Raw genomic sequence first — 23,134 nt, 5'->3', positions numbered from 1 at the left:
CCACTGTATAACTCCTCCAGTAGTGCTATACACTGCGGTGTTCCCACTGTATAACTCCTCCTGTAGTCCTATACACTGCGGTGTTCCAACTGTATAACTCCTCCAGTAGTCCTATACACTGCGGTGTTCCAACTGTATAACTCCTCCAGTAGTGCTATACACTGCGGTGTTCCCACTGTATAACTCCTCCTGTAGTCCTATACACTGCGGTGTTCCCACTGTATAACTCCTCCAGTAGTCCTATACACTGCGGTGTTCCAACTGTATAACTCCTCCAGTAGTGCTATACACTGCGGTGTTCCCACTATATAACTCCTCCAGTAGTGCTACACACTGCGGTGTTCCCACTGTATAACTCCTCCAGTAGTGCTATACACTGCGGTGTTCCCACTGTATAACTCCTCCAGTAGTGCTATACACTGCGGTGTTCCCACTGTATAACTCCTCCTGTAGTCCTATACACTGCGGTGTTCCAACTGTATAATTCCTCCAGTAGTGCTATACACTGCGGTGTTCCCACTGTATAACTCCTCCAGTAGTGCTATACAACGCGGTGTTCCCACTGTATAACTCCTCCTGTAGTGCTATACACTGCGGTGTTCCCACTGTATAACTCCTCCAGCAGTGCTATACACTGCGGTGTTCCCACTGTATAACTCCTCCAGTAGTGCTATACACTGAGGTGTTCCCACTGTATAACTCCTCCAGTAGTGCTATGCACTGAGGTGTTCCCACTGTATAACTCCTCCAGTAGTGCTATACACTGAGGTGTTCCCACTGTATAACTCCTCCAGTAGTGCTATACACTGCGGTGTTCCCACTGTATAACTCCTCCAGTAGTGCTATACACTGAGGTGTTCCCACTGTATAACTCCTCCAGTAGTGCTATACACTGCGGTGTTCCCACTGTATAACTCCTCCAGTAGTGCTATGCACTGCGGTGTTCCCACTGTATAACTCCTCCAGTAGTGCTATACACTGCGGTGTTCCCACTGTATAACTCCTCCAGTAGTGCTATACACTGAGGTGTTCCCACTGTATAACTCCTCCAGTAGTGCTATACACTGCGGTGTTCCCACTGTATAACTCCTCCAGTAGTGCTATACACTGCGGTGTTCCCACTGTATAACTCCTCCAGTAGTGCTATACACTGCGGTGTTCCCACTGTATAACTCCTCCAGTAGTGCTATACACTGCGGTCTTCCCACTGTATAACTCCTCCAGTAGTGCTGTACATTGCGGTGTTCCCACTGTATAACTCCTCCAGTAGTGCTGTACACTGCGGTGTTCCCACTGTATAACTCCTCCAGTAGTGCTGTACACTGCGGTGTTCTCTCTGTGTAACTCCTCCAGTAGTGCTATACACTGCGGTGTTCCCACTGTATAACTCCTCCAGTAGTGCTATACACTGCGGTGTTCCAACTGTATAACTCCTCCAGTAGTGCTGTACACTGCGGTGTTCCCACTGTATAACTCCTCCAGTAGTGCTATACACTGCGGTGTTCCAACTGTATAACTCCTCCAGTAGTGCTATACTCTGCAGTGTTCCCATTGTATAACTCCTCCAGTAGTGCTATACACTGCTGTGTTCCAACTGTATAACTCCTCCAGTAGTGCTATACACTGCGGTGTTCCAACTGTATAACTCCTCCAGTAGTGCTGTACACTGCGGTGTTCCCACTGTATAACTCCTCCAGTAGTGCTATACACTGCGGTGTTCCAACTGTATAACTCCTCCAGTAGTGCTGTACACTGCGGTGTTCCCACTGTATAACTCCTCCAGTAGTGCTATACACTGCGGTGTTCCAACTGTATAACTCCTCCAGTAGTGCTATACACTGCGGTGTTCCCACTGTATAACTCCTCCAGTAGTGCTGTACACTGCGGTGTTCCCACTGTATAACTCCTCCAGTAGTGCTATGCACTGCGGTGTTCCAACTGTATAACTCCTCCAGTAGTGCTATACACTGAGGTGTTCCCACTATAACTCCTCCAGTAGTGCTGTACACTGCGGTGTTCCCACTGTATAACTCCTCCAGTAGTGCTATACACTGCGGTGTTCCAACTGTATAACTCCTCAAGTAGTGCTATACACTGAGGTGTTCCCACTATAACTCCTCCAGTAGTGCTATACACTGCGGTGTTCCCACTATAACTCCTCCAGTAGTGCTATACACTGCGGTGTTCCCACTGTATAACTCCTCCAGTAGTGCTATACACTGCGGTGTTCCAACTGTATAACTCCTCCAGTAGTGCTATACACTGCGGTGTTCCAACTGTATAACTCCTCCAGTAGTGGTATACACTGCGGTGTTCCAACTGTATAACTCCTCCAGTAGTGCTATACACTGCGGTGTTCCAACTGTATAACTCCTCCAGTAGTGCTGTACACTGAGGTGTTCCCACTGTATAACTCCTCCAGTAGTGCTATACACTGCGGTGTTCCAACTGTATAACTCCTCCAGTAGTGCTATACACTGCGGTGTTCCCACTGTATAACTCCTCCAGTAGTGCTATACACTGCGGTGTTCCAACTGTATAACTCCTCCAGTAGTGCTATACACTGCGGTGTTCCCACTGTATAACTCCTCCAGTAGTGCTATACACTGCGGTGTTCCAACTGTATAACTCCTCCAGTAGTGCTATACACTGCGGTGTTCCAACTGTATAACTCCTCCAGTAGTGGTATACACTGCGGTGTTCCAACTGTATAACTCCTCCAGTAGTGCTATACACTGCGGTGTTCCAACTGTATAACTCCTCCAGTAGTGCTGTACACTGAGGTGTTCCCACTGTATAACTCCTCCAGTAGTGCTATACACTGCGGTGTTCCAACTGTATAACTCCTCCAGTAGTGCTGTACACTGAGGTGTTCCCACTGTATAACTCCTCCAGTAGTGCTATACACTGCGGTGTTCCAACTGTATAACTCCTCCAGTAGTGCTGTACACTGAGGTGTTCCCACTGTATAACTCCTCCAGTAGTGCTATACACTGCGGTGTTCCAACTGTATAACTCCTCCAGTAGTGCTATACACTGCGGTGTTCCCACTGTATAACTCCTCCAGTAGTGCTATACACTGCGGTGTTCCAACTGTATAACTCCTCCAGTAGTGCTATACACTGCGGTGTTCCAACTGTATAACTCCTCCAGTAGTGGTATACACTGCGGTGTTCCAACTGTATAACTCCTCCAGTAGTGCTATACACTGCGGTGTTCCAACTGTATAACTCCTCCAGTAGTGCTGTACACTGAGGTGTTCCCACTGTATAACTCCTCCAGTAGTGCTATACACTGCGGTGTTCCAACTGTATAACTCCTCCAGTAGTGCTGTACACTGAGGTGTTCCCACTGTATAACTCCTCCAGTAGTGCTATACACTGCGGTGTTCCAACTGTATAACTCCTCCAGTAGTGCTGTACACTGAGGTGTTCCCACTGTATAACTCCTCCAGTAGTGCTATACACTGCGGTGTTCCAACTGTATAACTCCTCCAGTAGTGCTATACACTGCGGTGTTCCCACTGTATAACTCCTCCAGTAGTGCTATACACTGAGGTGTTCCCACCATAACTCCTCCAGTAGTGCTATACACTGCGGTGTTCCAACTGTATAACTCCTCCAGTAGTGCTATACACTGAGGTGTTCCCACTATAACTCCTCCAGTAGTGCTATACACTGCGGTGTTCCCACTGTATAACTCCTCCAGTAGTGCTATACACTGCGGTGTTCCAACTGTATAACTCCTCCAGTAGTGCTATACACTGCGGTGTTCCCACTGTATAACTCCTCCAGTAGTGCTATACACTGCGGTGTTCCAACTGTATAACTCCTCCAGTAGTGCTATACACTGCGGTGTTCCCACTGTATAACTCCTCCAGTAGTGCTATACACTGCGGTGTTCCCACTGTATAACTCCTCCAGTAGTGCTATACACTGCGGTGTTCCAACTGTATAACTCCTCCAGTAGTGCTATACACTGCGGTGTTCCCACTGTATAACTCCTCCAGTAGTGCTATACACTGCGGTGTTCCCACTGTATAACTCCTCCAGTAGTGCTATACACTGCGGTGTTCCAACTGTATAACTCCTCCTGTAGTGCTATACACTGCGGTGTTCCCACTGTATAACTCATCCATTAGTGCTATACACTGCGGTGTTCCCACTGTATAACTCATCCATTAGTGCTATACACTGCGGTGTTCCAACTGTATAACTCCTCCAGTAGTGCTATACACTGCGGTGTTCCAACTGTATAACTCCTCCAGTAGTGCTATACTCTGCGGTGTTCCTACTGTATAACTCCTCCAGCAGTGCTATACACTGCGGTGTTCCCACTGTATAACTCCTCCAGTAGTGCTATACACTGCGGTGTTCCCACTGTATAACTCCTCCAGTAGTGCTATACACTGCGGTGTTCCCACTGTATAACTCCTCCAGTAGTGCTATACACTGCGGTGTTCCCACTGTATAACTCCTCCAGTTGTGCTGTACACTGCGGTGTTCCCACTGTATAACTCCTCCAGTAGTGCTATACACTGCGGTGTTCCCACTGTATAACTCCTCCAGTAGTGCTATACACTGCGGTGTTCCCACTGTATAACTCCTCCAGTAGTGCTATACACTGAGGTGTTCCCACTATAACTCCTCCAGTAGTGCTGTACACTGCGGTGTTCCAACTGTATAACTCCTCCTGTAGTGCTATACACTGAGGTGTTCCCACTGTATAACTCCTCCAGTAGTGCTATACACTGAGGTGTTCCCACTGTATAACTCCTCCAGTAGTGCTATACACTGCGGTGTTCCCACTGTATAACTCCTCCTGTAGTGCTATACACTGAGGTGTTCCCACTGTATAACTCCTCCTGTAGTGCTATACACTGCGGTGTTCCCACTGTATAACTCCTCCAGTAGTGCTATACACTGAGGTGTTCCCACTGTATAACTCCTCCTGTAGTGCTATACACTGAGGTGTTCCCACTGTATAACTCCTCCAGTAGTGCTATACACTGAGGTGTTCCCACTGTATAACTCCTCCAGTAGTGCTATACACTGCGGTGTTCCCACTATAACTCCTCCAGTAGTGCTATACACTGCGGTGTTCCCACTGTATAACTCCTCCAGTAGTGCTGTACACTGCGCTGTTCCCACTGTATAACTCCTCCAGTAGTGCTATACACTGCGGTGTTCCCACTGTATAACTCCTCCAGTAGTGCTGTACACTGCGGTGTTCCAACTGTATAACTCCTCCAGTAGTGCTGTACACTGCGGTGTTCCCACTGTATAACTCCTCCACTAGTGCTATACACTGCGGTGTTCCCACTATAACTCCTCCAGTAGTGCTATACACTGCGGTGTTCCCACTGTATAACTCCTCCAGTAGTGCTGTACACTGCGGTGTTCCCACTGTATAACTCCTCCAGTAGTGCTATACACTGCGGTGTTCCCACTGTATAACTCCTCCAGTAGTGCTATACACTGCGGTGTTCCCACTGTATAACTCCTCCAGTAGTGCTGTACACTGCGGTGTTCCCACTGTATAACTCCTCCAGTAGTGCTATACACTGCGGTGTTCCCACTGTATAACTCCTCCAGTAGTGCTGTACACTGCGGTGTTCCCACTGTATAACTCCTCCAGTAGTGCTGTACACTGCGGTGTTCCCACTGTATAACTCCTCCCGTAGTGCTATACACTGCGGTGTTCCCACTATAACTCCTCCAGTAGTGCTATACACTGCGGTGTTCCCACTGTATAACTCCTCCAGTAGTGCTGTACACTGCGGTGTTCCCACTGTATAACTCCTCCAGTAGTGCTATACACTGCGGTGTTCCCACTGTATAACTCCTCCACTAGTGCTATACACTGCGGTGTTCCCACTGTATAACTCCTCCAGTAGTGCTATACACTGCGGTGTTCCCACTGTATAACTCCTCCAGTAGTGCTATACACTGCGGTGTTCCCACTGTATAACTCCTCCAGTAGTGCTATACACTGCGGTGTTCCCACTGTATAACTCCTCCAGTAGTGCTATACACTGAGGTGTTCCCACTGTATAACTCCTCCAGTAGTGCTATACACTGAGGTGTTCCCACTGTATAACTCCTCCAGTAGTGCTATACACTGAGGTGTTCCCACTGTATAACTCCTCCAGTAGTGCTATACACTGAGGTGTTCCCACTGTATAACTCCTCCAGTAGTGCTATACACTGAGGTGTTCTCACTGTATAACTCCTCCAGTAGTGCTATGCACTGAGGTGTTCCCACTGTATAACTCCTCCAGTAGTGCTATACACTGCGGTGTTCCCACTGTATAACTCCTCCAGTAGTGCTATACACTGAGGTGTTCCCACTGTATAACTCCTCCAGTAGTGCTATACACTGAGGTGTTCCCACTGTATAACTCCTCCAGTAGTGTTATACACTGCGGTGTTCCCACTGTATAACTCCTCCAGTAGTGCTATACACTGAGGTGTTCCCACTGTATAACTCCTCCAGTAGTGCTATACACTGCGGTGTTCCCACTATATAACTCCTCCAGTAGTGCTATACACTGAGGTGTTCCTACTGTATAACTCCTCCAGTAGTGCTATACACTGCGGTGTTCCCACTATATAACTCCTCCAGTAGTGCTATACACTGCGGTGTTCCCACTGTATAACTCCTCCAGTAGTGCTATACACTGCGGTGTTCCCACTATATAACTCCTCCAGTAGTGCTATACACTGCGGTGTTCCCACTATATAACTCCTCCAGTAGTGCTATACACTGCGGTGTTCCCACTATATAACTCCTCCAGTAGTGCTATACACTGCGGTGTTCCCACTGTATAACTCCTCCAGTAGTGCTGTACACTGCGGTGTTCCCACTATATAACTCCTCCAGTAGTGCTATACACTGCGGTGTTCCCACTATATAACTCCTCCAGTAGTGCTATACACTGCGGTGTTCCCACTATATAACTCCTCCAGTAGTGCTATACACTGCGGTGTTCCCACTGTATAACTCCTCCAGTAGTGCTATACACTGCGGTGTTCCCACTGTATAACTCCTCCAGTAGTGCTATACACTGCGGTGTTCCCACTATATAACTCCTCCAGTAGTGCTATACACTGCGGTATTCCCACTATATAACTCCTCCAGTAGTGCTATACACTGCGGTGTTCCCACTATATAACTCCTCCAGTAGTGCTATACACTGCGGTGTTCCCACTGTATAACTCCTCCAGTAGTGCTATACACTGCGGTGTTCCCACTATATAACTCCTCCAGTAGTGCTATACACTGCGGTGTTCCCACTATATAACTCCTCCAGTAGTGCTATACACTGCGGTGTTCCCACTATATAACTCCTCCAGTAGTGCTATACACTGCGGTGTTCCCACTGTATAACTCCTCCAGTAGTGCTATACACTGCGGTGTTCCCACTGTATAACTCCTCCAGTAGTGCTATACACTGCGGTGTTCCCACTGTATAACTCCTCCAGTAGTGCTATACACTGCGGTGTTCCCACTATATAACTCCTCCAGTAGTGCTATACACTGCGGTGTTCCCACTGTATAACTCCTCCAGTAGTGCTATACACTGCGGTGTTCCCACTATATAACTCCTCCAGTAGTGCTATACACTGCGGTGTTCCCACTGTATAACTCCTCCAGTAGTGCTATACACTGCGGTGTTCCCACTGTATAACTCCTCCAGTAGTGGTATACACTGCGGTGTTCCCACTGTATAACTCCTCCAGTAGTGCTATACACTGCGGTGTTCCCACTGTATAACTCCTCCAGTAGTGCTATACACTGCGGTGTTCCCACTGTATAACTCCTCCAGTAGTGCTATACACTGCGGTGTTCCCACTGTAAAACTCCTCCAGTAGTGCTATACACTGCGGTGTTCCCACTATATAACTCCTCCTGTAGTGCTATACACTGAGGTGTTCCCACTGTATAACTCCTCCAGTAGTGCTATACACTGCGGTGTTCCCACTGTATAACTCCTCCAGTAGTGCTATACACTGAGGTGTTCCCACTGTATAACTCCTCCAGTAGTGCTATACACTGAGGTGTTCCCACTGTATAACTCCTCCAGTAGTGCTATGCACTGAGGTGTTCCCACTGTATAACTCCTCCAGTAGTGCTATACACTGAGGTGTTCCCACTGTATAACTCCTCCAGTAGTGCTATACACTGAGGTGTTCCCACTGTATAACTCCTCCAGTAGTGCTATGCACTGAGGTGTTCCCACTGTATAACTCCTCCAGTAGTGCTATACACTGAGGTGTTCCCACTGTATAACTCCTCCAGTAGTGCTATGCACTGAGGTGTTCCCACTGTATAACTCCTCCAGTAGTGCTATACACTGAGGTGTTCCCACTGTATAACTCCTCCAGTAGTGCTATGCACTGAGGTGTTCCCACTGTATAACTCCTCCAGTAGTGCTATACACTGAGGTGTTCCCACTGTATAACTCCTCCAGTAGTGCTATGCACTGCGGTGTTCCCACTGTGTAACTTGTTTAGCTGCAGAGTAACTAGTCATTCATGTAATTACGAACAGTGTCAGGAAACACTTGTCCTGCATTCCTGGTGAATATAACAACAACCTGAAGTTTTCATTAAAAAGCCATGCTATGTGATGGAGTGTGACTTGAAAAACCATGTTATGTGATGGAGTATGACTGGAACCGTGTTATGTGATGGAGTATGACTGGAACCGTGTTATGTGATGGAGTATGACTGGAACCGTGTTATGTGATGGAGTATCACTGGAAAACTGTTTTGTGATGGAGGATGACTGGTAAATCATGTTATGTGAAGGAGTGTGACTGGAAAACCAGCTTTCTCTAACTTAATAATAATTACTATTAATATTATTATTATTATGATGGAGATTATTATTATTATTATTATTATTATTATTATTGTTATTATTATTATTATCAGGATGATGAGCTGGTGAAGATCACAGCCATTGATGGTGATAGGGGCATCCCGCGGGAGATCAGGTACTCAATGCAAGCAGCATCCACTCAGTACGCCCCTTTCTTCTCCATGAACCCTAAAACAGGTCAGTAAAATCCTGTTTTTTTTGGGGGGTGGGTAGGGGAGGAGGGGAAGAGGGAGGTTTAATTTTGTTTTAAAATCTCGAGGTTAAACCCTTATTCACGGTTGTTTTAATGCACAATTTAGAGCTCAGTGTGTTTATATACTGAGATACCCATATCCATGTTTTTGTATATATTCGTTCCTTCTTTTCTTCCTCTTTCATTCCTTTATTCCTTATTTCCTTCATTCATTATTTCCTTCATTCATTATTTCCTTCATTCATTCTTTCCTTTATTCCTTCTTTTCTTCTTCTTTTCCTTCCTTCCTTCCTGTCATCCCTTCCCCACATTCTTTTTCTTATTACCTCCTCATTCCCTCCCTCCTTCCTTACAAACTCCTTCCTTCCTCCCTCCCTCCCTCCCTCCCTCCCTCCTTACAAACTCCCTACTCCCTCCCTCCTTACAAACTCCCTCCTGACTCCTTCCTTACAAACTCCCTGCAGAGTCCTTTACTCTTCACTCCCCCACAGGCTCCATCACTCTACAGAACACGGTGACGCGGTTGATGGAGACCATGACCACGCTGGAGCCCATCCTGGTGAAGGTAACAGCAGTCGAACTGGAGAACGAGAAGACTCGAGCTCCCGAAGAGACGTACAGCTCCTCGGTGGAGGTCGCCTTTGTTGTCATGGACTCAGACGTCATGATCCCCAAGTTCGTCTACGAGCAGTGAGTATCACGGTGATCCTCGTTTTATGATTTAATGTCCTTCGTTTTATGTGTTGATGTCCTTCGTTTTATGGTGTGGTAACCCTTGTTTTATGCTGTAGATGTTCTTCGCAAATTTCATTTAATGCCTAAACAATTGCACATAACGATAATCTTCGAACCGTATCGGGAATCGTACCTACAAGCTATTATTGTTGTGTGTGTGTGCTCACCTATTTGTAGTTGCAGGAGTCGAGTCACAGCTCCTGGTCCTGCCTTTTCTCTGGTCGCTACTAGGTTCACTCTCTCCCAGCTCCACGAGATTTGTCATTATGTATCACTGTGTGTGTGTGTGTGTGTGTGTGTGTGTGTGTGTGTGTGTGTGTGTGTGTGTGTGTGTGTGTGTGTGTTACTACATAGGGTCATTACCTTCGTGATTCCTTAAGTTAAGCAAATGTTTCATATTTTTTCTTACTGCAGATATGTGGGCGAAGTGCGTGAGAACAGTCCACCAGACGCCATCGTCGCCTTCCCCAATCCCTTCCTCCAGAGGGTAAGTCCTTCCCCAATCCATTCCTCCATAGGGCAAGTCCTTCCTAAATCCCTTCCTCCAGAGAATAAGTCCTTCTTCAATCCCTTCTTCCAGAGGGTAAATCCTTCTTCAGCCTCTTCCTCCACAGGTTTCGTTCTCATATATCTTCCATAAGAGGGTGACAAAGAGAATATTGTCTTGGGAAAATGGGAAAAGTCTTGGGATAATTACAAAATTTCGTATAGTATAGAAAAGAGTTCATAAAAAAATATAAAATCTTAGAAAATTTCTTGGTATCATTCCTGCAAAATTTGTTTATATTTTGATTTTCTTTTTAAATCTGATAGATCCTGGTAAGCTGATTTTACCTGACAAATCACTTAATAATAAATTCCCCTTCAGTCAAACAGTGTAGTTATCTGCTGATAGACAAAGCCTACCAAACGACCCCTTCCATAAAGCACACTTCCAACAAATCAACGGCAAGTTTGATCAGTCTTAAGCCAGTGGTGCAGTTATTATTATTATTATTAAAGATTCGCCGGTATTCTCCCGGCCCGGGCCTTTTCCAAGTGGTGGCCCGGCCTTGGCTCCCTGTCTAAGGAGTCTCTGAGACCTAAGTCTCCTATGGGAGGAGGTACAAGCACCCCCTCATCTTTGGGACCAACTGTCCGCAGGCCTAGAAACTAGACCTCTCTGGGCTGCCATCCCCGCCCCAAGGGGGTTACTGGGAATGGCAGGCTTGTGAGCTGCAAGCTCTGGCTCAGGCACCTACCCTACCCTAGAAGGGCTGGGCATGGTGTCGATCCCAGTGGTTAGAGCACTGGCCTATATCAGTATGCATTGTTAGTTCTAGAAATCTGATATCAGTTAAGGTAGGTTCGTCAGGAAACAGGACAAGTTCTAAATGTGTTTTGAAATTTATTTTTATTATATAAAATTTATTTTAAAAATAGTTTTAAATTTTATTTTCTACATAAAATATATTAATTAGTAATTGTGTTGGTGGCCAGGGATTGAAGGGCATGTTTGCCATGACGCTGGAGGGAGACGATGGTATCTTTACCGTGGAACCCAACATTGTGAGGGACTCTGATGACTTCATTATTAAAGTCAAGAACTCGGCACTGCTAGACTATGAGACGAGACCCAGGATTGAGTTCAAGGTATTGTGACCTCCATCAGTACCTCTTGTTTCCACTAGTTCAAGGTATTGTGACCTGCAATAGTTAGCCTGCACTAGTTAAAATACTGTGACCTCCACCAGTCCCTCTTTCTCTAGTTTATTGTAATAGTATATATTTGCATTGTTCAGTATGGTTGAGCAGCTGTAGAGATAAACTATTTTAAATCACCTTCACTTCTATTTGTGTCTGTGTGAGGACCTTATCCAGCACCGTAATTTTTAATTCTAAATACGTATAATATTATTTAATGTGAATGTTGGTTCTCGACGCATTTAGGTGATTACTATTCAAAATAAAAGTGTTATTTTTGCTAATTTCTCCCAAAGTAATAATTTGAAAGAGCCACATTTTATTTATTCCATAGATACGTTATAATTATCGTGAAATATACGTTAATGTTGGAATTATTTAAGCCCAAGAGAGTGTTAATAGGTTGGTTAAGGTGGTTTAAAGTCTTGGGATTAAATTAAACTCTTACAAAGTATATATACTCTGAGAGATATACACCTCATCGTGTATATATTCATTTGATTATTAATATTGTTGTTTTATTGGTGAGGAGGCAGGACAGATGTCCCCTGACACGGGTCTTAATCATATAAAAGACCTGTTTAAGCATTAAATGATTATTAATAGGGTGGGATAGGTAAGGTTTGTCAGGAAACAAAACAAGTGTTTCCTGAAACGGGTCGTAATCATATGATAACCAGCAGTAACACCTTCATGAAACATGAGAACCCTACTTTTCATATATACCAACTGATGACTTCAGACATATCATTTTGCCATTTCACATACCACCAAACGATGACTGTTCCTCTTACAACACCTGATTTGGCTCCCTAATTGTTTCAGGTATTGGCCCGTCAGGTGTCAGGTACTGGGCAGGCGTCGAGCAGTACTCAGGTGAGGATTAACGTGCTCGACCTCAACGACAACATACCAGTGTTCAGCAAGTCACTGTACACTGCTCAGATCTACGAGAACATCACTGCTGGCACCTCCATCCTCAGGGTAAGGATGAGCACTGTGTTCAACCTCTTGTACGTGGGATGATCTGAGTCCAAACATTGTAGTCAATCTTGAAGATAAAAAGATTTTTGTTGGGACTACGTTTCGCCCTGTATATAGCTTTAATACTAATATGAATATATATGAATAATACTAACATATAAGTAAATATCAGTCACAATCTTAATATCAAGAGGTGAAAAATATATAATTTTTACACGACCAAAGTAAATTTTCACCAACTTTGTTGTTCAGGTGCGAGCCACTGATGGTGACAACGGTGACTTCGGGGCGATCAGGTACACACAACTGAGTGGCAAGCTGGCTGACAAGCTCCAGTTGGATGACATCAGTGGTCTGATTATCTGTGCTACTAACAGTCAGGATTTTGATCGAGAGCTTCATCCAGGTCAGTCCCAGCTTCTCTCTTATCCTAGCTTTAAAATTCTACTCAATGAGGTTATTCTAGGTCTCGGATCTACTTATTTGGGTTATCTTATGTTGGACATTCTATGTAATTGAGTTATCCTAGCTTTAAAATTGTACATCATGAGTTATCCTAGTTTTAAAATTGTACGTCATTGGTTTATCCTACGTCTCACAGTTTGGTTATCCTAGGTTCAAATTTTCTGTAAATAGGTTATTATATGTTGAAAATTGTATATAATTAAGCTATTCTAGGCTAGAAAATCTACCTTATTGTGTTATCTTTGGCTTCAAAATCTACGTTACCGGGTTATCCTAGGTTTCAAAGTCTGCGTAATTGGATTATCCAAGGTTAGAAAATCTATGTAATTGAGTATCCTAAGTTAAAACAATCTACATGATTAGGTTATCCTAGGTTAGAAAAAGCTACATAAATGGGTTATCCTCGGATAAAAATCTACGTGATTGGGTTATCCTAGGCTGGGCGAGACGTATGGGCAGGTCCCTTCACGCCTACTGCCCCTGTACACCTAGCAATAAGTAGGTACCTAGGTGTTAGTCGATTTGTGCAGGTCGCATCCTGGGGGGAGTGGGGGTTCAGTATACTTTAGATAGGACCAGGCTTTGAAAGGATGTGAAGTAGGACAACAACTCTTAGCCTCTAGATGAGCCGAGGTTGGATAATACCCATTAACCTATAGATGAGCCGAGGTAGGATAGCACCTCTTAGCCTGTAATTCCTTTTTAACATCTATATAGATTTAGGACAAGTAATGAGAGGCATTTTTCACTCATCTTCACACACACAGCACTGTGTACATTATTCAACTCATATGCCACGCTGAACCTTCCCGCTGTTTGATTCCAGAGATCCATCTGACGGTAGAAGCAACAGATAACAATGGCCTGGGCAACAAGGCCAGTGCCAGAGTCATTCTTCAGCTGCTAGATATCAACGACAAGGTACCAAGGTTCCTCAAGCCTATATATAAGGGAGTGATGAAACCAGACCAGTCTAGCCTCAAGTCTCCGTTGTATGTAGAGGTGAGTTGAACCGTGATAACTGGTGAGTTGAACCGTGATAACTGGTGAGTTGAACCGTGATAACTGGTGAGTTGAACCATGATAACTGGTGAGTTGAACCGTGATAACTGGTGAGTTGAACCATGATAACTGGTGAGTTGAACCATGATAACTGGTGAGTTGAACCATGATAACTGGTGAGTTGAACCGTGATAACTGGTGAGTTGAACCATGATAACTGGTGAGTTGAACCATGATAACTGGTGAGTTGAACCATGATAACTGGTGAGTTGGACCATGATAGCTGGTGAGTTGAACCATGATAACTTGTGAGTTGAACCATGATAACTGGTGAGTTGGACCATGATAACTGGTGAGTTGAACCATGGTAGCTGGTGAGTTGAACCATGATAACTGGTGAGTTGGACCATGATAGCTGGTGAGTTGAACCATGATAACTGGTGAGTTGAACCATGATAACTGGTGAGTTGAACCATGATAACTGGTGAGTTGAACCATGATAACTGGTGAGTTGGACCATGATAACTGGTGAGTTGAACCATGATAACTGGTGAGTTGAACCATGATAACTGGTGAGTTGAACCATGATAACTGGTGAGTTGAACCATGGTAGCTGGTGAGTTGAACCATGATAACTGGTGAGTTGGACCATGATAACTGGTGAGTTGAACCATGATAACTGGTGAGTTGAACCATGATAACTGGTGAGTTGAACCATGATAACTGGTGAGTTGAACCATGATAACTGGTGAGTTGGACCATGATAACTGGTGAGTTGAACCATGATAACTGGTGAGTTGAACCATGATAACTGGTGAGTTGAACCATGGTAGCTGGTGAGTTGAACCATGATAACTGGTGAGTTGGACCATGATAACTGGTGAGTTGAACCATGATAACTGGTGAGTTGAACCATGATAACTGGTGAGTTGAACCATGATAACTGGTGAGTTGAACCATGATAGCTGGTGAGTTGAACCATGATAACTGGTGAGTTGGACCATGACAACTGGTGAGTTGAACCATGATAACTGGTGAGTTGAACCATGATAACTGGTGAGTTGAACCATGATAACTGGTGAGTTGAACCATGATAACTGGTGAGTTGGACCATGACAACTGGTGAGTTGAACCATGATAACTGGTGAGTTGAACCATGATAACTGGTGAGTTGAACCATAACTGGTGAGTTGAACCATGATAACTGGTGAGTTGAACCATGATAACTGGTGAGTTAAACCATGATAACTGGTGAGTTGAACCATGATAACTGGTGAGTTGAACCATGATAACTGGTGAGTTGAACCATGATAACTGGTGAGTTGAACCATGATAACTGGTGAATTGAACCATGATAGCTGGTGAGTTGAACCATGATAACTGGTGAATTGAACCATGATAACTGGTGAGTTGAACCATGATAACTGGTGAATTGAACCATGATAGCTGGTGAATTGAACCATGATAACTGGTGAGTTGAACCATGATAGCTGGTGAATTGAACCATGATAACTGGTGAGTTGAACCATGATAACTGGTGAATTGAACCATGATAGCTGGTGAATTGAACCATGATAACTGGTGAGTTGAACCATGATAGCTGGTGAATTGAACCATGATATCTGGTGAGTTGAACCATGATAACTGGTGAGTTGAACCATGATAGCTGGTGAATTGAACCATGATAACTGGTGAGTTGAACCATGATAACTGGTGAATTGAACCATGATAGCTGGTGAATTGAACCATGATAACTGGTGAGTTGAACCATGATAACTGGTGAGTTGAACCATGATAGCTGGTGAATTGAACCATAACTGGTGAGTTGAACCATGACAACTGGTGAGTTGAGCCATGATGTCTGGTGAGTTGAACCATGATAACTGGTGAGTTGAACCATGATAACTGGTGAGTTGAACCATGATAACTGGTGAATTGAACCATGATGTCTGGTGAGTTGAACCTTGATAACTGATGAGTTGAACCATGGTAACTGGTGAGTTGAACCATGATGACTGGTGAATTGAACCATGAAAACTGTTGAATTGAACCATGATAACTGGTGACATCATGCCCCAGACTGGTGATGTGTTACGGTGACTGATCATGCTCCAGACTTGTGTTACGGTGACTAATTTTATCCCTGACTTGTGATGTGTTACGGTGACTGATCATGCCCCATACGTGACGTGTTACGGTGACTGATCATGCCCATACTGGTGATGTGTTACGGTGACTGATCATGCCCCATACTGGTGATGTGTTACGGTGACTGATTATGCCCCATACTGGTGATGTGTTACGGTGACTGATCATGCCCCATACTGGTGATGTGTTACAGTCGGTGACTTACTTATACCTCAGGCTGTTGATGACGACGCTGAGGAGCCCAACAACAAGATCCGCTACAGTATGGACCCAAGCATCTTCAACCGCAACTTCAGAGTGGACAGTCAGTCGGGAGAAATCACTGTCGTCCAACAACTAGCATATCCACAGGTAGAGTACTATGCATCAGAGTATATACGAGTATATATGCATATATATACGTACATAAATGACATTAATATACTGAGTTAACTTTAGAAATGCATTTCAAAACAGTAAGACTAAGACCAGCCTAGTCAGTAAGAGTAGGACCGGCCTAGTCAGGAAGACTAAGACCAGCCTGGTCATTAAGACTAAGACCAGCCTGGTCATTAAGACTAAGACTTACCTAGTCAGCAAGACTAAGACCAGCCTAGTCAGTAAGACTAAGACCAGCCTAGTCAGTAAAACTAAGACTAGCCTAGTCAGTAAGACTAAGACAAGCCTAGTCATTAAGGCTAAAACCAACCTAGTCAGTAAGACTAAGACCAACCTAGTCAGTAAGACTAAGACCAACCTAGTCAGTAAGACTAAGACCAACCTAGTCAGTAAGACTAAGACCAACCTAGTCAGTAAGACTAAGACCAACCTAGTCAGTAAGACTAAGACCAACCTAGTCAGTAAGACTAAGACCAACCTAGTCAGTAAGACTAAGACCAACCTAGTCAGTAAGACTAAGACCAACCTAGTCAGTAAGACTAAGACCAACCTAGTCAGTAAGACTAAGACCAACCTAGTCAGTAAGACTAAGACCAACCTAGACAGTAAGACTAAGACCAACCTAGTCAGTAAGACTAAGACCAACCTAGTCAGTAAGACTAAGACCAACCTAGTCAGTAAGACTAAGACCAACCTAGACAGTAAGACTAAAGACCAGCCTAGTTAGTAAGGACTGGGATGTATTTTATACCTGAGACAATATTTTTGCCTGCATGAAATTAATTCGTCTGCTCTGACAGGTATCTGGGATATCGAGAAGAAAAGAACGTGCTTATGAGAATGATGATGGTGTGATCAAGTTCAGTGTGACAGCGTATGATCTAGGTAAGTTAGTATGGTCAGTGTGACAGCGTATGATCTAGGTAAGTTAGTATGGTCAGTGTGACAGCGTATGATCTAGGTAAGTTAGTATGGTCAGTGTGACAGCGTATGATCTAGGTAAGTTAGTATGGTCAGTGTGACAGTGTATTATCTGGGTAAGTTAGTATGGTCAGTGTGACAGCGTATGATCTAGGTAAGTTAGTATGGTCAGTGTGACAGTGTATTATCTGGGTAAGTTAGTATGGTCAGTGTGACAGTGTATTATCTGGGTAAGTTAGTATGGTCAGTGCGACAGTGTATTATCTGGGTAAGTTAGTATGGTCAGTGTGACAGCGTATTATCTGGGTAAGTTAGTATGGTCAGTGTGACAGTGTATTATCTGGGTAAGTTAGTATGGTCAGTGTGACAGTGTATTATCTGGGTAAGTTAGTATGGTCAGTGTGACAGCGTATTATCTGGGTAAGTTAGTATGGTCAGTGTGACAGTGTATTATCTGGGTAAGTTAGTATAGTCAGTGTGACAGTGTATTATCTGGGTAAGTTAGTATGGTCAGTGTGACAGTGTATTATCTGGGTAAGTTAGTATGGTCAGTGTGACAGTGTATTATCTGGGTAAGTTAGTATGGTCAGTGTGACAGTGTATTATCTGGGTAAGTTAGTATGGTCAGTGTGACAGTGTATTATCTGGGTAAGTTAGTATGGTCAGTGTGACAGCGTATTATCTGGGTAAGTTAGTATGGTCAGTGTGACAGTGTATTATCTGGGTGACAAGTGGGTAAGTATAGTCAGTGTGACAGTGTATTATCTGGGTAAGTTAGTATGGTCAGTGTGACAGTGTATTATCTGGGTAAGTTAGTATGGTCAGTGTGACAGTGTATTATCTGGGTAAGTTAGTATGGTCAGTGTGACAGTGTATTATCTGGGTAAGTTAGTATGGTCAGTGTGACAGTGTATTATCTGGGTAAGTTAGTATGGTCAGTGTGACAGTGTATTATCTGGGTAAGTTAGTATGGTCAGTGTGACAGTGTATTATCTGGGTAAGTTAGTATGGTCAGTGTGACAGCGTATTATCTGGGTAAGTTAGTATGGTCAGTGTGACAGTGTATTATCTGGGTAAGTTTGTATGGTCAGTGTGACAGTGTATTATCTGGGTAAGTTAGTATGGTCAGTGTGACAGCGTATTATCTGGGTAAGTTAGTATGGTCAGTGTGACAGTGTATTATCTGGGTAAGTTAGTATGGTCAGTGTGACAGCGTATTATCTGGGTAAGTTAGTATGGTCAGTGTGACAGTGTATTATCTGGGTAAGTTAGTATGGTCAGTGTGACAGCGTATTATCTGGGTAAGTTAGTATGGTCAGTGTGACAGTGTATTATCTGGGTAAGTTAGTATGGTCAGTGTGACAGTGTATTATCTGGGTAAGTTAGTATGGTCAGTGTGACAGTGTATTATCTGGGTAAGTTAGTATGGTCAGTGTGACAGTGTATTATCTGGGTAAGTTAGTATGGTCAGTGTGACAGTGTATTATCTGGGTAAGTTAGTATGGTCAGTGTGACAGTGTATTATCTGGGTAAGTTAGTATGGTCAGTGTGACAGTGTATTATCTGGGTAAGTTAGTCAGTGTGACAGTGTATTATCTGTTTAGTATGGTCAGTGTGACAGTGTATTATCTGGGTAAGTTAGTATGGTCAGTGTGACAGTGTATTATCTGGGTAAGTTTGTATGGTCAGTGTGACAGTGTATTATCTGGGTAAGTTAGTATGGACAGTGTATTATCTGGGTAAGTTAGTATGGTCAGTGTGACAGTGTATTATCTGGGTAAGTTAGTATGGTCAGTGTGACAGTGTATTATCTGGGTAAGTTAGTATGGTCAGTGTGACAGTCTATAATCTTGGTGAGTTAGTAAGTTAATCTTATACATCACAAACTAATTTTATTAATATCCCGAGTTAAAAATGCAACCATATTATGTCTTGGAAAGAATCAATATATTTCCGTCACCCATTTTATCATTAAATCCATCTTTGTAAGCACGTTTCGATCCATCCCTTGTAAAAACATTTAGTTCTGTAGAAGCCACGATCTTGTGGGCTGCATTTTAAAAGTTATTCAGTTTTTAATAGTTATGTCATAGTATATTTACTAATACTAACATCCGACTTGGGAAGTTACATTATCTACATTATTGGGAAGAATAACTAAGCTCTGGTTCCATGGATGAAGAGCCCTAAGATGGCGTTTACAGAGTGATTTTTCTCTTCACAGGAGTTCCGCAACTGAGCGAGACAGTCCCAATACAAATTTTCCGAGAGGAATTTGTGGAGAGATTTATCTCTTTCATCTACCCGAAGCCACCGATAGAAGTGCGCTTTAACGAGGTAAATGTTCGGTGTGGGTGTGTCAGAGTGTGGGTTGTAGGTACGTGAGTGTGGGTTGTAGGTACGTGAGTGTGGGTTGTAGGTACGTGAGTGTGGGTTGTAGGTACGTCAGTGTGGGTTGTAGGTACGTCAGTGTGGGTTGTAGGTACGTGAGTGTGGGTTGTAGGTACGTGAGTGTGGGTTGTAGGTACGTCAGTGTGGGTTGTAGGTACGTCAGTGTGGGTTGTAGGTACGTGAGTGTGGGTTGTAGGTACGTGAGTGTGGGTTGTAGGTACGTGAGTGTGGGTTGTAGGTACGTCAGTGTGGGTTGTAGGTACGTCAGTGTGGGTTGTAGGTACGTCAGTGTGGGTTGTAGGTACGTCAGTGTGGGTTGTAGGTACGTCAGTGTGGGTTGTAGGTACGTCAGTGTGGGTTGTAGGTACGTCAGTGTGGGTTGTAGGTACGTCAGTGTGGGTTGTAGGTACGTCAGTGTGGATTGTAGGTACGTCAGTGTGGGTTGTAGGTACGTGAGTGTGGGTTGTAGGTACGTCATTGTGGATTGTAGGTACGTCAGTGTGGGTTGTAGGTACGTCAGTGTGGGTTGTAGGTACGTGAGTGTGGGTTGTAGGTACGTCAGTGTGGGTTGTAGGTACGTCAGTGTGGGTTGTAGGTACGTCAGTGTGGGTTGTAGGTACGTCAGTGTGGGTTGTAGGTACGTCAGTGTGGGTTGTAGGTACGTCAGTGTGGGTTGTAGGTACGTGAGTGTGGGTTGTAGGTACGTCAGTGTGGGTTGTAGGTACGTCAGAGTGTGGGTTGTAGGTGCGTCAGTGTGGGTTGTAGGTACGTGAGTGTGGGTTGTAGGTACGTCAGTGTGGGTTGTAGGTACGTGAGTGTGGGTTGTAGGTACGTCAGTGTGGATTGTAGGTACGTCAGTGTGGGTTGTAGGTACGTCAGTGTGGGTTGTAGGTACGTCAGAGTGTGGGTTGTAGGTACGTCAGTGTGGGTTGTAGGTACGTCAGTGTGGGTTGTAGGTACGTCAGTGTGGGTTGTAGGTACGTCAGAGTGTGGGTTGTAGGTACGTCAGTGTGGGTTGTAGGTACGTCAGTGTAGATTGTAGGTACGTCAGTGTGGGTTGTAGGTACGTCAGTGTGGGTTGTAGGTACGTCAGAGTGTGGGTTGTAGGTACGTCAGTGTGGGTTGTAGGTACAACATTGTGGGTTGTAGGTGCGTCAGTGTGGGTTGTAGGTACGTCAGAGTGGGTTGTAGGTACGTCAGTGTGGGTTGTAGGTACGTCAGTGTGGGTTGTAGGTACGTCAGTGTGGGTTGTAGGTACGTCAGTGTGGGTTGTAGGTACGTCAGTGTGGGCTGTAGGTACGTCAGTGTGGGTTGTAGGTACGTCAGAGTGTGGGTTGTAGGTACGTCAGAGTGTGGGTTGTAGGTACGTCAGAGTGTGGGTTGTAGGTACGTCAGAGTGTGGGTTGTATGTACGTCAGAGTGTGGGTTGTAGGTACGTCAGAGTGTGGGTTGTAGGTACGTCAGAGTGTGGGTTGTAGATACGTCAGAGTGTGGGTTGTAGGTACGTCAGTGTGGGTTGTAGGTACGTCAGTGTGGGCTGTAGGTACGTCAGAGTGTGGGTTGTAGGTACGTCAGAGTGTGGGCTGTAGGTACGTCAGAGTGTGGGTTGTAGGTACGTCAGAGTGTGGGTTGTAGGTACGTCAGAGTGTGGGCTGTAGGTACGTCAGAGTGTGGGTTGTAGGTACGTCAGAGTGTGGGCTGTAGGTACGTCAGAGTGTGAGTTGTAGGTACGTCAGTGTGGGCTGTAGGTACGTCAGAGTGGGGGCTGTAGGTACGTCAGAGTGTGGGTTGTAGGTACGTCAGAGTGTGGGCTGTAGGTACGTCAGAGTGTGGGTTGTAGGTACGTCAGAGTGTGGGCTGTAGGTACGTCAGTGTGGGTTGTAGGTACGTCAGAGTGTGGGCTGTAGGTACGTCAGAGTGTGGATTGTAGGTACGTCAGAGTGTGGGCTGTAGGTACGTCAGAGTGTGGGTTGTAGGTACGTCAGAGTGTGGGCTGTAGGTACGTCAGAGTGTGGGCTGTAGGTACGTCAGAGTGTGGGTTGTAGGTAAGTCACAGATTAATACACAATTGCCATTGCAGTGTATAAAAATGAAATATGGACAGAAAGGCGAGAGATGATGGGGAGAACTTATGAGTAATTTAACCTTCAGCTGAGACACTCTACTGACGAGGACCTCGGTTCGAGGTCAAAATATTGTAGCAGATCTTCCCTCATCTCTGTGTTGCTGTCTTATAAAAATTGACCATAGGTGACCTGCACATCCCACAAAAGTAACCTACAGTGGGTGTCAAAATGATTTGGCACCCACAGTAGGTTACCTCTGTTGGAAGGTTCCTGATTATTTCTCGTTAGGTGCGAGGTGATGGAGAGTTAAGCATAAATAAGAACATTTCGCACAGTTAAACCACAATTTGGAATGGAAACTGAGGTCTAATTACCAATGGTTCATGACGGGCGAAATGTCTTCTAAAGTTTTCCCTTCAATGGTCCAGGATGACCCGAAACATCATCTAAAATTTCATTCCCAAATACCATTTAATAGTCACTAGCCGTGAATCACTTCAGACACATTACTGTGACTTATTCTCTTTTCTCGAAGAAGAAACTGATAGAATACTTTACTGAACACACAAACAAAACTAAACACTTTATATTATTTTATTCTTCACAGGTTGAGATAGAGAAAATGCTGACCACGATAACTGGAGGCGAGACAGAAATCATGAAGGTTGAAGACTACAGCACCAGTGATAACAGCAGGTTCCCTGACCCTAATAAGTAAGATGGTGGAGAGAGAGAGAGCGAACATGACGTGTATTATCACACACTTTGCTGTTGTTGTTGCTGCTCTCATTATACACTATACTGCTTTATTTCTTACGCTGTATATCTGTGCTTCCTCTAAAACAACGAGTGTGTGAAATATTTCCGGGTGATTTATTTCCATACATTTACACGTTAACTCCTCATTACACAGGATTTACATGAATAGATCAGTTATGACCTGTAATACTGGTAAGCTCTTATAAAGCTCAATACCTACAGTGCAATTTTTTTGCAAATGCGTCTGAAGAAAGTTCATCCCAAATTGAACAGCGTGTTGAAAGGCCTTTACATTATATGCTATTCAATTACCGATGAACTTCATACACATTTTAAAGCAAAAATCACGCAATGTTGAATCTTAAGAGGCTTTACTTAATTCTACGTGACCTTTCCCTATCTTATTTAAATACATACATTTAACACATTCTCCATTTAAGTCAATACTTCACATTACTCCTAAAATTTATCTAACATTTGAACCTAAACTGATTCTTGAATACTGAAGACTTAATGCAGCTAG

The 23,134-nt window shown here is 44.3% G+C and overlaps 1 protein-coding gene across 2 annotated transcripts in view; it reads left to right on the top strand.

Moving 5' to 3' along the window:
• Nucleotides 1–23,134, top strand: part of LOC128698064 (cadherin-86C-like) — a 343,481-nt gene that overhangs the window by 301,200 nt on the left and 19,147 nt on the right. Inside the window, exons 8-18 of one of the 2 annotated variants that reach the window (XM_070097607.1) lie at nucleotides 8,940–9,063; nucleotides 9,571–9,769; nucleotides 10,229–10,301; nucleotides 11,294–11,446; nucleotides 12,323–12,481; nucleotides 12,734–12,887; nucleotides 13,773–13,948; nucleotides 16,313–16,447; nucleotides 17,275–17,359; nucleotides 19,620–19,732; nucleotides 22,460–22,548. In XM_070097607.1, coding sequence (XP_069953708.1) covers nucleotides 8,940–9,063; nucleotides 9,571–9,769; nucleotides 10,229–10,301; nucleotides 11,294–11,446; nucleotides 12,323–12,481; nucleotides 12,734–12,887; nucleotides 13,773–13,948; nucleotides 16,313–16,447; nucleotides 17,275–17,359; nucleotides 19,620–19,732; nucleotides 22,460–22,548 — 1,460 coding nt within the window. Of the gene's footprint in view, nucleotides 1–8,939; nucleotides 9,064–9,570; nucleotides 9,770–10,228; nucleotides 10,302–11,293; nucleotides 11,447–12,322; nucleotides 12,482–12,733; nucleotides 12,888–13,772; nucleotides 13,949–16,312; nucleotides 16,448–17,274; nucleotides 17,360–19,619; nucleotides 19,733–22,459; nucleotides 22,567–23,134 lie in introns of both variants that reach the window. The other variant, XM_070097606.1, reaches the window with a different exon arrangement.

The sequence above is a fragment of the Cherax quadricarinatus genome, chromosome 58 (genome assembly GCF_038502225.1).
Source record: "Cherax quadricarinatus isolate ZL_2023a chromosome 58, ASM3850222v1, whole genome shotgun sequence".
Taxonomy (NCBI): Eukaryota; Metazoa; Arthropoda; class Malacostraca; order Decapoda; family Parastacidae; genus Cherax; species Cherax quadricarinatus.
The sequence above is the reverse complement of the archived record's forward strand: the minus strand, read 5'-3'. Positions and strand labels throughout refer to the sequence as shown.